Source organism: Dipodomys spectabilis, unplaced genomic scaffold, assembly GCF_019054845.1.
Source record: "Dipodomys spectabilis isolate Male_0828 unplaced genomic scaffold, ASM1905484v1 ptg000147l, whole genome shotgun sequence".
NCBI classification, from domain to species: Eukaryota; Metazoa; Chordata; class Mammalia; order Rodentia; family Heteromyidae; genus Dipodomys; species Dipodomys spectabilis.
The window spans coordinates 8,095,698-8,108,565 of record NW_024870824.1 but is presented as its reverse complement, the minus strand read 5'-3'; the positions used below and the strand labels follow the sequence as shown (position 1 = coordinate 8,108,565).

The window sequence follows — 12,868 nt, the reverse complement described above, 5'->3', positions numbered from 1 at the left end:
TGTGTGTGTGCAAATAATATCAAAGGAATTGTGAAATATGTATGTATAATGTAAGCATTTTGTGGGAACAGCCCACACTGGCTGCCAGTCCTGGTACCATACCACAGCCATCCTAGCTACTTGGATGGCAGAACATGAGGATTGTAGTTCAAATCCAGCCCAGACCAAAACAAAACTTACTAAGACCCTAGCTTAGAACAAATAAGTAGTGATTCTCACATATAATTCCAGCCACTCTGAAAAAGGAAAGCAGAAGAGTGTGGTCCCAGAATAGTTTGGGCAAAAGTAAAAGACCCTGTCTGAAAAATAAATTAAACCAAAAAGGCTTGGAGGATAGATAAAGATGTTGGGCAAGTTTGAGGCTTTTAGTTCAAACTCTAGTGCAGCCTGAAACAAATAAGAATCACTGAAGTACAAGTTACAATCTAAATGTTTCATCTTCATTCTGTTTTTGTTCTGTAATAATAGAACTAACCTATATTCATAAAGTGTATATACTATGAAAGTTCTTTGAGTCATGATTACTATTAAATTCAAAATTGAATGTCAAAATTTTGATCTACTGTAGAGTCTTGTGATAAGACTTGGCTGGCCAGAATTATTTATACTTTATGAATACACATAATGATGAGGTTAGTTATTTGTGATTATTTGGACCATTTTACTTGGGTATTTATACATATTAGACTTCCTGGAATTAACAAAAAAAAAAGTAAACTTAGATTTTTTTCTGTTGGAATATATTACTGGAAACCTCCAATCAAATTCCTTATGTTCATATACATGCAATTTGTTTATTTAGAAAATATCTCACTACATAGCCCAAGCTGACATAGAACTTATTGTAATCCACCTACCTCAGTCTCCTCTATGACAGATTTAAAAGACTGGGCCACCAGGTGAGGTATGAGTTGAAATAGCTAAGAAAAATTGGAGAAGTCAGTGGAGTTGACTCCCATCTTTCTTTGTTAGTTTTTAATTCTTTTCTTACACTTTCTTCTTCCCTACTTTAATTAATAAATTTAATGAAAAATTGTATTTCAAGAATAAATGGTCAGGAAGTGGTGCTGTAGCTCAAGTGGTAGAGCGCTCGCCTTGAGCTGAAGAGCTGAGGAACAGCGCCCAGGCCCAGAGTTCAAGCCCCCCAAAAAAATTCTGCAAAGAATAAATGGTCAGTAAGTTTGCTTTTATTTATTTATATCAATATTAATTAAGGGGAAATATAGGGATTCAAACTCTAGTGTAATAACAATTGATATTTAAAAATAAATTATATAAATCAAACTCTTCAATTACCCATGATCTGCCAAAAGTTCAATGAAATTATCCTATGGTGAAATCTGTATGAATTTAACTAAATAGAATTTACATTATCAGCTTAGTTGGCTTATTGAACACAACTAAACATAAGTTGGGTAAATTCATTACTATACAAATGCAACTTTAGGGCTGGGAAGGTGGCTCAGCAGTAGAGCGCTTGCCTTGCATGCTTGAGACCCTGGGTTCGATTCCTCAGCACCACATAAGCAAAAAGAAAAAAGCCAGAAGTGGAGCTGTAGCTCAAGTGGTAGAGCTCTAGCCTTGAGCTGAAGAGCTGATGGACAGCGCCCAGGCCCAGAGTTCAGGCCCCACGACCGGACCCAAAAAAAAAAAAAAACAAAACAAATGCAACTTTAATATGATTGAAAGATTAGCTCAAAAATAATTAAAAAGCACATGAGAAAGGAGAGCTAAGCATCACAAAGAAATAATTGCTATTATTTGCTAGCAATGGGGCTTGAACCCAAGGTCTTGTACTCTCACTTGACTTTTTTTTATTCATGCTTGTACTCTACCCCTAGAGCTATAGCTCCAGTCCAGAACTTTGCTGTTTAACTAGACATAATGTCTCAGACTTCTCTACTGTGGCTGGCTTCAAACCATAATCCTTAGTTCTCAGTGTCTTGAGAACCAATGCCACCTGTCTGAAATAATTATTCAATTGATAATGACTGTCCAAAAAGTAATGGAAAGTGAAAAATCAAGATCAACTAATGATGAGAATAACATAAAATAGACATGCCAAGTGTGGGTGATCCATGCCTGTAATCCTGGCTACTCAGGAGGCTGGTATCTGAAGATCATAGTTCAAAGCCAGCCCAGGCAGAAAAGGCCATGGGATTCTTATCTCCAATTAACTACCATAAAATTGGAAGTGGAGCTGTAGCTCAAAATGGTAGAGTGCTAGCCTTGAGCAAAAGAGCTCAGGGAGAGTTCCTAGGCACAATGCCCAGGTCCTGAGTTCAAGCTCCATGACCAACAAAAAATATATAACCAAAATTCCATAATTTCTTGTCTCTTTTGAATGGTGTGGGAAGCTTCAGGGGGAAAAAAGGAAATACATACATTAATACACACTTGAAGCTGTGCCTAGAGCACAGAGATAACTACTCAGAACATAGGAGGTGCTGGATTTGAAAACTAACTCTCTCTCTCTCTCTCTCTCCCTCTCTCTCTACAAAATCTACACTTGATTTTTTATAATTAAAGAAAAGGACAAGAATAGGAAATGATGTTCCCAAGAGTCCTGAACTCTTTGTAGTGTTTTGGAGATTATTTCAGGCCCTCAAATTACTTTGTATGGGGGATAGGGGTGTGGGTATGGAGGTGGGTGTGTGCTGGTCCTAGACCTTGAACTCAGGGTCTGGTGCTATCCCTGAATTTTGTGCTCAAGACTCAATCAAGACTCTACCATTTGAGCCACAGTTCTAACTTCAAGCTTCCTGGAAGCTCATGCCAAAGGAGTTTCCTGCTTGCACTAGCTTCAAACCTCAGATCTAAGGTTCCTGAGTAGCTAGGATTACATGTGTGAGTCGTCAGGACCTAACTTAGATTACATCTTAAGAGGATTAAATACAGCAGTAATTTAACATGATTTTCTTTTTCTTTTTTTACTTTTTGGTGTTGATGTATGAACTATTGACTTGGAATACATGCGTAATCTACCACTGAGCTACTATCTTAGCATTAACAATTTTATTTACTGAAAGGAGGAGAAAGCATATAAGGTTTTTACTTTATTGTTTACAAATGAGAATTGATTTTTACAGTTAATATTAGTATTTATGAAGTACTTAATATGTAGCAGACACGATACAACCAAATAACCTCCAGCATACAGAGGACTTGAAGAGGAACACAGTCACAATTTGAAAGCATTAATTTTTTCATGAAGTGATATTTTACATGCAACTTGGAGAGATCACTTCACTACATTTTATGGTTATGGCTACTCAGGAGATTCACTTGGTAGTATAGTCAACCAGAAAGAGCCAAGTAGGTATTAGCAATTGTAGCTACAAATGAAGCTTAGTGGTAGCATACATGCTAAACACCCAAAGGTCACTGAGTTCAATATCCACAAAAACTAATTTAAAATAATTTAAGAAATTTAAATATTCCTCACCAAATTAAGTTATTGAGAAATCAATGATGAATGTGAAATATGGTAAAAATGAAATACATCATAATATCCACTGTAATAAATTAAGATAATGGACTAACACCTAATATACGGCTAAAAAGATATGCAGAGGTTGGGGAAAGCTATGCGAATAGCTTCATATAATGATATAATTTCTTCACAGAAGGGTATAGCAGAGGAAAGTTGGCCAAATTGAGTGAAACAAATAGCAACTAATTGAATACAAAGTTATTCCTCAACTGGGATATGTTCAAAGAGTCTATTTCAGAGTCCTGAATAGAGAGGTTGGGCACTATCGGTTGCAGGACTTTAAACTCACCATTCCCAGAGTCTCCTGTGAGACGCACCTCATACTGGTAGCTGTGGGCCAGGGTCCCCGTGCCACTCACGTCCAGCAGGTGTCCAGGCAAGGGGCCATCGGGCAGCGCGCAGCCGGCCAGCGAGCGCGCCCTGCTCCTCCTGCACAGCCTGACGGCCACGAAGAGCAGCAGAGACAAGAGGAAGAGAGAAGACACGGCCGCCAGCGCGATGACCAAGTAGGCAGTGAGGCGGTCGGGCTGCGCGCGCTCGGGCGCCGCCGCGTCGGGCAGCGGCAGGTAGGGCTGCGAGAAGCCATCCACCAGCAGCACGTGCAGCGTGACGCTGGCCGAGCGCGGCGGCTCGCCATTGTCCTTGACCAGCAGCAGCAGCCTGTGCTTGGGCGCGTCGCGCTCGCTCAGCAGCCTGGCGGTGCGCACCTCGCCATTGTGCGGCCACACGCTGAACAGCCCGGGCTCCGTGGCCTTGAGCAGCTGGAACGACAGCCAGGCGTTCTGGCCCGAGTCGCGGTCCACCGCCACCACCTTGCTCACCAGGTAGCCCGGCTCGGCCGCCCTGGGCAGCAGCTCGGTGCAGGGCGCAGACGCGTTCTGCAGCGGGTACAGCACGAAGGGCGAGTTGTCGTTGGCGTCCAGCACCTGCACGCGCACCAGCGCCTGGCTGCTGAGCGGGGGCGAGCCGCGGTCGGCGGCGCGCACGCGCACCTCGAACGCCTGCAGGGCCTCATAGTCCAGCGCCCTCAGGGCGAACAGCTGCCCGCTGTCCGCGTTGATGGACACCAGCGCCGCCGCCGCGTCGGGGCCGGGCTGCGGGCCGGGCAGCAGCGAGTAGGTCAGCTGGGCGTTGCTGCCCGAGTCTCTGTCTGTGGCGCTGATGGTGCCAATGTGCAGGGCGGGGCTGTTGTTCTCGCGGACCCACAGGGTGTAGGAGGACTGCGTGAATTCGGGGGCGTTGTCGTTCACGTCGGACACCTGCAGGGTGATGGTGTGCTGGGTTTGCAGCCTGGGAGTCCCCAAGTCGGAGACAGTGATGGTGATATTGTACTCTGCTCTGTTTTCTCTATCCAGAGGGCTCTCTGTCATCAGGCTGTAGAAATTCTTGAAAGTAGATTTTAGGATGAAAGGAAGGTCATCTGGAATAGAGCATACTGTCTTTCCATTATCTCCAGAATCCCTATCTCCAACTCTGAAGATAGAGACTAAGGTCTCAGCAGCATTCTCTGGGATGGAGCTGGTGAGTGAAGAGATGGTAATTTCCGGGGCATTGTCATTCACATCCACCACCTCTATGAATACAGTGCCCTTCCCAGTGAGGCCTCCTCCATCCGTGGCCTCCATTTCCACACGGTAAGAAGTAACTTTCTCAAAGTCCAATGCCTTTTTCAGTCGAATTTCTCCCGTGATCTCATTTATTGAGAAAGTTTGCTTAATGTCATCTGATGCTTGGAAGAAGCCATAGGAAACACTCCCAAAGTGCCCATCATCTGCATCTTTGGCTAACACGTTTAGAATCACAGAATCTGGTGGGCTGTTCTCCAGGACCCGCACCTCATATGGAGAGTGCACAAACTCGGGAGCATTGTCATTGACGTCCATGATCAGGACTCGAACCAAGACTGTGCCAGACCTAGGTGGAGTCCCACCATCCAGAGCCACAAGGGTTAAGCTGAGCTCAGCCTGTTCCTCGCGGTCCAGTGCTTTGTCCTGGACCAATTCTGGGTACTTCTTGCCTTCGCTATTATTTCGAGTGAGCACATTAAAGTGAGCATTGGGGCTGACTGTGTAGGTTTGAATCCCATTAATGCCCACATCCAAATCCTCTGCTAATGTTAATGGAAACAGAGTTCCTGGGTGGCTGTTTTCCGGTATTTTCAAGAGCACTTCCCTATCAGGAAAAACCGGGGCATGATCATTTATATCTTCAATCAGTAATTCTCCCTGAAAAAATTGCACTGGCATTTCCAGGGACACTTGGAAACGCAACACACACGGTTCCTTCGGGCCACAGAGCTCCTCCCGGTCTAATTTCTCCCTCAGTAGCAAATCTCCATTCTGAGGGTCCAGCAGCAAATGCTGTTTATAATCGTCAGACACCACCCTGGCAGATCGGGAGGCCAATTCCCCAAGTGCCATGCCGAGATCTTTGGTAAGACCGGCTACAAAGGAACCGCTTTCTGTTTCTTCTGGCACAGAAAATCGCATGGGCTCCGGGCGAACAAGAGACACAAACAGCATAACAACAAAGAACCTCACTTGCCTGTTTGAGGGAATCATCTCTACCTTCTCCATGTTGGAGTCTGATGCTGGCATTCAATCACTTCCGCCGCTCCTGAGGAAATGCTGGAGATGTATTATGATTTCTTGTTTGGCTGAATCATCAGAAAGTGGCTTTTCTCCACCAATTCTTTGGTATAGGTTCGACCAACTCCGTTTATAGCCTCTCTCAACGCTTCTGTATTTGACTGTGTATTACAGTGTAAACGAATACAGGCGCTTTTTAGGGCTGTTTATTCGGAATCTTAGCCTGCAGCGCCACCCTGCGTCCTGATTGAGAAATTACTCCGAAATAGTCAAGTAAAATAACCTTTTGCAAGTTTCTGATTGAATAGACCTGTAACAGCAACTATAGTTAGTACTATACATCTGGCAGTTTTTCTGTGTTCTGCGCTTAGTGAAATAGCTCACTAAAGGACATTTTAGATGTGGGTGTGATGGCAGGATGTTCTTCAGGCTAGCCAAGGAGGCCAGCCTTGGCTGTACAATAATACCCTGTCTCAAAAAGAAATAAAAGCCTAAGAAAGTTATTTTCATCCCTCCCCCATGGTATAACCCCTGTTTTTCACTGTATTTGATGTTGGTATAATTTGTGGAGGGGAAGGGAAAAAACAAATCGTTTAAATAGGGATACAGGTGGACCCATGGCAACAATGAGATGTACAAATCGTTATGTGACAAAAGCAACTTTACAACTTTGGCCGGGCGGTGAAGGTGGGGGGAGTGGGTGGTTGGGAGATGGGAAGGGATGTGAAGGGGGAAAAAAGGAGGAGGCAACAATGCTTGATAAGAAATGTACTCATTACCTTGCCCATGTAATTGTAACTCCTCTATACGGTATTTTCACAATAAAAAAAATAATTAACCAAAAAATAGAAAAAAAAAAGAAAAAGTTGTTTTCATGTACACATAAGTGAAGACAACTTTCAACCAAGTATAATATATAATGGTTTCTTGCCATGAGATTTAGACCATTATCTTTTCTATATTTGTAAGTTTTTTTTACTTAACCTACAATATATACATTCAGTTTATCTATGTTACTAATAATCATTTCATGTGAATCGCTGACCGGATCCGCAGTTGAGTATATAGCTTGGTGGTACATTGCTTGCATGCCCATTGCAAAGCCACAACAACAGTAACAACAACAACAATAAAACACACTCATTAGTTACATCTATTTTGTCCTCAAATTGTAAATGACCCTCCCAAGTGTAGTGGCCTGGGAAAGAATTACCTCCTCTTTACTTGCCACAATTAAATAATTCCCATGGCAGTGGCAGCCAACAAGGATGTTTTAAACCGAAGACTTGACCTTTTTCCTTATCTTTATAAGAATAGATAAGTATGAAAAGAAGAAAAAGATCTGCCTAAAAGACCCATATTTAAGAATGCCTTTAAAGTAGTTTGAATGAACAGAAAAAATTATTTTTGATTATTAAGGATTTGCGTATCTGATTTTCAGTTATATACAATGACAGGTATTTTGTTCTGGGTAGAGAACCAAGGAACTCTTGCACACTAGGAATAAATTTCATACTTTACCATTGATCTGTATGCCCCACCCAGCAACATATTTATGAAGCACTAACTGCAGTTTATGTATGCTTAAAGAAATGCTAATGTTCTTTTTCCTCATGGAGCGTTTCAAAAAAACTTTGAGAATTTCCATTCTCCTTTAGTCATTAATATTAGATTTCTGGAACGTGATGATACCGATGAGAATAAAACTTATTTTCTTAATGCATTTCTTTAATTAAAGAATAATATTATATGACAGTATTTTTCCAATTCCATGCAAAATAAGATTTGTTGTTTTGAGATTTTATTCTTAGCTGTGGTTAACTTCGACTTTTATGATATTGCTCTCTTTTCTTTGGTATTTTTTTATTCAGCTTCATTATTTTGTTGATTGTGGGGCTTGAACTCAAGGCTTGGGTGCTGTCCCTGAGTCTTCTTGTGCTCAAGGCTAGTGTTCCACCACTCGAGCCACAGGACCAACAGTTTTTGAGTGGTTGATTGGAGATAAGAAAATTATGGGTACTGTTCTGCCCCAACTGGCTTCAAATCATGGTCCTCAGATCTCAGTATCTTGAGTAGCTAGGATTACAGAGGTAATTACAGGATTTACAGTAATTACAGGAGCCAATGGTACCTGGCTCATTCAGCTTCTTGTAATTACAATGTTGCAAGTAGAATGCTGATGAGTATGGACAATTTTTATCCCAAAAGGACTGTAAATAATCTCAAACCAATATTATATTGTAGTGTAAACAAGGAAAACAAAGGAAGAAGAAAATAGTTCCATTCTAAATCACACTATGTATGTCCAGGAATCATGAATAATGAAGTAGGACTCCATGGACAAGATACATCTATGTATCTTTGTGAGATTACATGTGAAAGGGGTCTTCACGATTGCAACTCTGAATTTACAAGCCAACTGTAATCCCTCATGCCATAATAATGTCTCATGCAAAATAACACACTCCGGTATTTAAAATGGTTTCAGTTTAATTATGTTCTCAGTTATTGTGAATATGCTTTGAACAACTATAATCACTTGAGGAGTTTACTGTATACATTCATTCTTTTGTTCATTGGAAGTACAACACTAACAAAATATTAATTGTAACTGTCAATAAAGAGAATGAATCAAATGTTTTCTTTTTATTTGAGTACTATGAGCCTAAAAGGGAATTAATTGGTCTTAAACACTTCATCATTTTCCCTACAGGCCATTAACTGAAGATGTACTAGGAATATTATTGGAAATATGGTATGGAATTTTGTTCAGCCATACAGCAGAATCAAAGTAGGCAGTTTTCAGTACATGGGTGGGAATGGAGAAAATCCTGTTATCCTACACAAGCCAAACTCAAAACAAGAGTATCATAAGTTTTCCTCATATATGGAATTTAGAGGAGAAAAGAACATGAAAATCCAATGCAACAATACTCACAAGACACTTTGTTGGAAATGAACTCTACAACTTGGAGGGAGAGGAGTAGGGAGAAGGAAGGTGGGAGAAAATGACGGAGGGGCTAACAATATTAGGCAAGCAAGGGTTAAAAATATTAGGCAAGAAATGTACTCATTACATTACATATGCAACTGTAACCCCTCTGTACATCACCATGACGATTAAATTTAAAAATAACATGAAAATCAAAGGGGGACAAACAGAAAAGTAATAAGTAAGATAGAAGGATTAAGGTGGGGTAAATATATGCAAGTACAACAGAAAACAAATGGAAACCTTCACTTTTGAAAATATAGTATAATGGGAACTATATGTAATATAGGGAAATGAATTTGGATTTCATGATGTGTTCTTTGCATTTACAATTAAATATCTGATAAAACAAAACTATGCTTGGTGTGAAACTAGTACTTTGAAACATTTAAGATTTACACATTTAAGTCCACAGATTCTGAGTGCAACAGCTTTAAAATACATAATTTCAATAAGTTAAGTAGACCTATTTGAAATCACCAGTAAAACTATGAGTTCATTATTCCTGTCCATTACTAAGAACAAAAGAGGCATTACCTGAAGAACTGATTGAAAATAAAACATAAAAAAATCAGAGCAGTATCGATGTGAAAACAACAAAAAGGAAAGGAAATGTTTTAATATTTCATGTACTACAAAGCCACAGCCTTAAGACTCTTGAAAAAGACTATTCGGAATAACGGGTTTCAGGAAATTGAACTCGTTGGTGCCAGCTCCTCCCTGCAGACACACCTCATACTGGTAGCTGTGGGCCAGGGTCCCCGTGCCACTCACGTCCAGCAGGTGTCCAGGCAAGGGGCCATCGGGCAGCGCGCAGCCGGCCAGCGAGCTCGCCCTGCTCCTCCTGCACAGCCTGAAGGCCACGAAGAGCAGCAGAGACAAGAGGAAGAGAGAAGACACGGCCGCCAGCGCGATGACCAAGTAGGCAGTGAGGCGGTCGGGCTGCGCGCGCTCGGGCGCCGCCGCGTCGGGCAGCGGCAGGTAGGGCTGCGAGAAGCCATCCACCAGCAGCACGTGCAGCGTGACGCTGGCCGAGCGCGGCGGCTCGCCATTGTCCTTGACCAGCAGCAGCAGCCTGTGCTTGGGCGCGTCGCGCTCGCTCAGCAGCCTGGCGGTGCGCACCTCGCCATTGTGCGGCCACACGCTGAACAGCCCGGGCTCCGTGGCCTTGAGCAGCTGGAACGACAGCCAGGCGTTCTGGCCCGAGTCGCGGTCCACCGCCACCACCTTGCTCACCAGGTAGCCCGGCTCGGCCGCCCTGGGCAGCAGCTCGGTGCAGGGCGCAGACGCGTTCTGCAGCGGGTACAGCACGAAGGGCGAGTTGTCGTTGGCGTCCAGCACCTGCACGCGCACCAGCGCCTGGCTGCTGAGCGGGGGCGAGCCGCGGTCGGCGGCGCGCACGCGCACCTCGAACGCCTGCAGGGCCTCATAGTCCAGCGCCCTCAGGGCGAACAGCTGCCCGCTGTCCGCGTTGATGGACACCAGCGCCGCCGCCGCGTCGGGGCCGGGCTGCGGGCCGGGCAGCAGCGAGTAGGTCAGCTGGGCGTTGCTGCCCGAGTCTCTGTCTGTGGCGCTGATGGTGCCAATGTGCAGGGCGGGGCTGTTGTTCTCGCGGACCCACAGGGTGTAGGAGGACTGCGTGAATTCGGGGGCATTGTCGTTCACGTCGGACACCTGCAGGGTGATGGTGTGCTGGGTTTGCAGCCTGGGAGTCCCCAAGTCATAGACGGTAATTGTGATGTTGTATTCGGCTGTGCTTTCTCTATCCAATGGCCTCTCGGTCACTAGGGTGTAAAAGTTCTCGAATGTGGACTTTAAGAAGAACGGGAGATCGTTTGGAATGGAACAAATCATCTTTCCATTTTCCCCAGAGTCTGCATCGGAAACACTGAAAATGGCAACAACACTCTCTGGTGAATTTTCTGGGATAGAACCTTTGAGCGTTGACATGGTCAGTTCTGGGGCATTGTCGTTCACATCCAGCACCCTTATAACCACAGTGCATTTTCCTGAGAGTGCCCCGCCATCGGTAGCTACAATTTCCATGTGGTAATATGGAGTTGCTTCAAAATCCAACAATCTTCTCAGGTGTATTCCTCCTGTCATTTTGTCTATCACAAATGGTTGAGAAACTTCATCTTCTTGGAATAGAGCATAGACCACACTACCATACATTCCTGCATCTAAATCTCGAGCAGAGACCGTGACAACTAAAGAATCCATCGGGCTGTTCTCAGGAACCTGCACCTCATACAGCGACTGTGAAAATTCAGGGGCGTTATCATTGATGTCCACGACTTCTATGCGCACTGTGGAGGTCCCAGAGCTGGGTGGAGCCCCACCATCCACAGCAGTCAGAGTGAGGCTGAGCTCAGCCTGCTCCTCCCTGTCCAGCGCTTTATCCAGCACCAGCTCTGGATATTTCCTGCCATCTCCGCGATGATGGGTAACCACATGAAAATTAAGGTTGGGGCTGATTGTGTAATTCTGGACAGTGTTGCTCCCTATGTCTAGGTCCTGCGCTGCTTTCAGAGGGAACACTGTCCCTGGCTGGGCGCTCTCTGGGATCTTTAGGAGCATCTCTCTCTCTAGGAACTCTGGAGAATGGTCGTTTATATCTGTGAGGTGCAAATCAGCTTGAAAAATCTGCACTGGGTCTTCCAGTAAGACTTGGAAATGCATTAGACAAGGTTCTGTCGCCCCGCACAGCACCTCCCTGTCCAGCTTTTCATACAGGAGCAAACTGCCTGTCTTTACATCTAGCTGCAAGAGCTGTTTGTTTCCTTTGTAATGGATTCGCGCGCTGCGAGTGGCCAACTCCCCCACCCTCAGCCCCAGATCTTTTGCCAAGTTGGCCACAAAGTGGCCACTTTCCGTTTCTTCTGGAATGGAATATCGAATTGTCTCACAACCAGACCCCCACACAAACAATAGCAAAGCAAGAAAAGCAACTTGCCTTTTCTCTGGCGTTTTTGCTAGCGCAGTCTCCATTGTTCAGACTCGGTTTCAGAAGGTCCGTTTCTTCAACTCCGTGTAGGATTAATCCACACAGGTGATTTCGCCAAATAACCTCCCTTAAATCTTACTCACTGACTTGTTTTTAGAAGTATGCTCTTCCTAAAGATCTGTCCTCTAGACCTCACCAAAATGCGCGTCCTTCTTTTATGGAAAGATTTCTGATTGTCAGCTTAATGGCGCTCTGGGTATCTGCAGAGCGGGTTATTCTTATTCTTAGCCTGCAGCGCCACCAAGCGTCCTTACTTACTATTGCATTCAACTTTTGCCATTTCATTCCCAATCTGGACTGTTTTTTACAAGAGTATTCAATTCATGGGACTCCCCTCTCTTGTACCTCTTCCTGTCATTTATTGTATGTTCTAAAGAAACATGCTATGAATTAATTTTCAGAAGAAGGAATACTTTGAGGAAAAACTTCCATTTCATATCTGCTAGAGTTTTTCTTTTTAAATAAAATATGCATTGAGAAGCAAAAGACCAAAATGTTGTAGAAAACTCAGTGGGTTTACACCGAATTAATACTCTGGTTTAAGAATAATCTGCATGAAAAGTAGAACTTACCAAAACCACAGGAATCCTTTTCTCTTATCCTCTGGTTACAACTCTCACTCACTCTTAAATATTCTTGCTATCCTGAGTCCATTTACCAAAGATTATTTTTTGTTTTTGCAACTGTTATGTAAATGTTAGTTTGTGAATATCACTCTCTCATGTTTTTTCTCTGACTGAAAATATTGCTAATAGACCTCATCTGTGGTATGCTGTAATTTGTTTTAT

At 43.6% G+C, this 12,868-nt stretch overlaps 2 protein-coding genes across 2 annotated transcripts; both read right to left on the bottom strand.

The window, feature by feature from the left end:
* Positions 1-3,675: 3,675 nt before the first annotated feature.
* Positions 3,676-6,069, bottom strand: LOC122118040 (protocadherin beta-4-like). Its single transcript, XM_042691890.1, has one exon. The coding sequence runs from the start codon at positions 6,067-6,069 to the stop codon at positions 3,676-3,678; it is 2,394 nt and encodes a 797-aa protein (XP_042547824.1).
* Positions 6,070-9,721: 3,652 nt separating this feature from the next.
* On the bottom strand, positions 9,722-12,064 carry LOC122118123 (protocadherin beta-5-like). The gene has a single exon (XM_042692033.1). It carries the CDS (start codon positions 12,062-12,064, stop codon positions 9,722-9,724), a length of 2,343 nt encoding a protein of 780 aa, XP_042547967.1.
* Positions 12,065-12,868: the final 804 nt, after the last annotated feature.

Excerpts from the sequence above, each read along its gene's own strand:
- LOC122118040 (XM_042691890.1), bottom strand. The coding sequence starts at position 6,069 with ATGGAGAAGGTAGAGATGATTCCCTCAAACAGGCAAGTGAGGTTCTTT.
- LOC122118123 (XM_042692033.1), bottom strand. The coding sequence starts at position 12,064 with ATGGAGACTGCGCTAGCAAAAACGCCAGAGAAAAGGCAAGTTGCTTTT.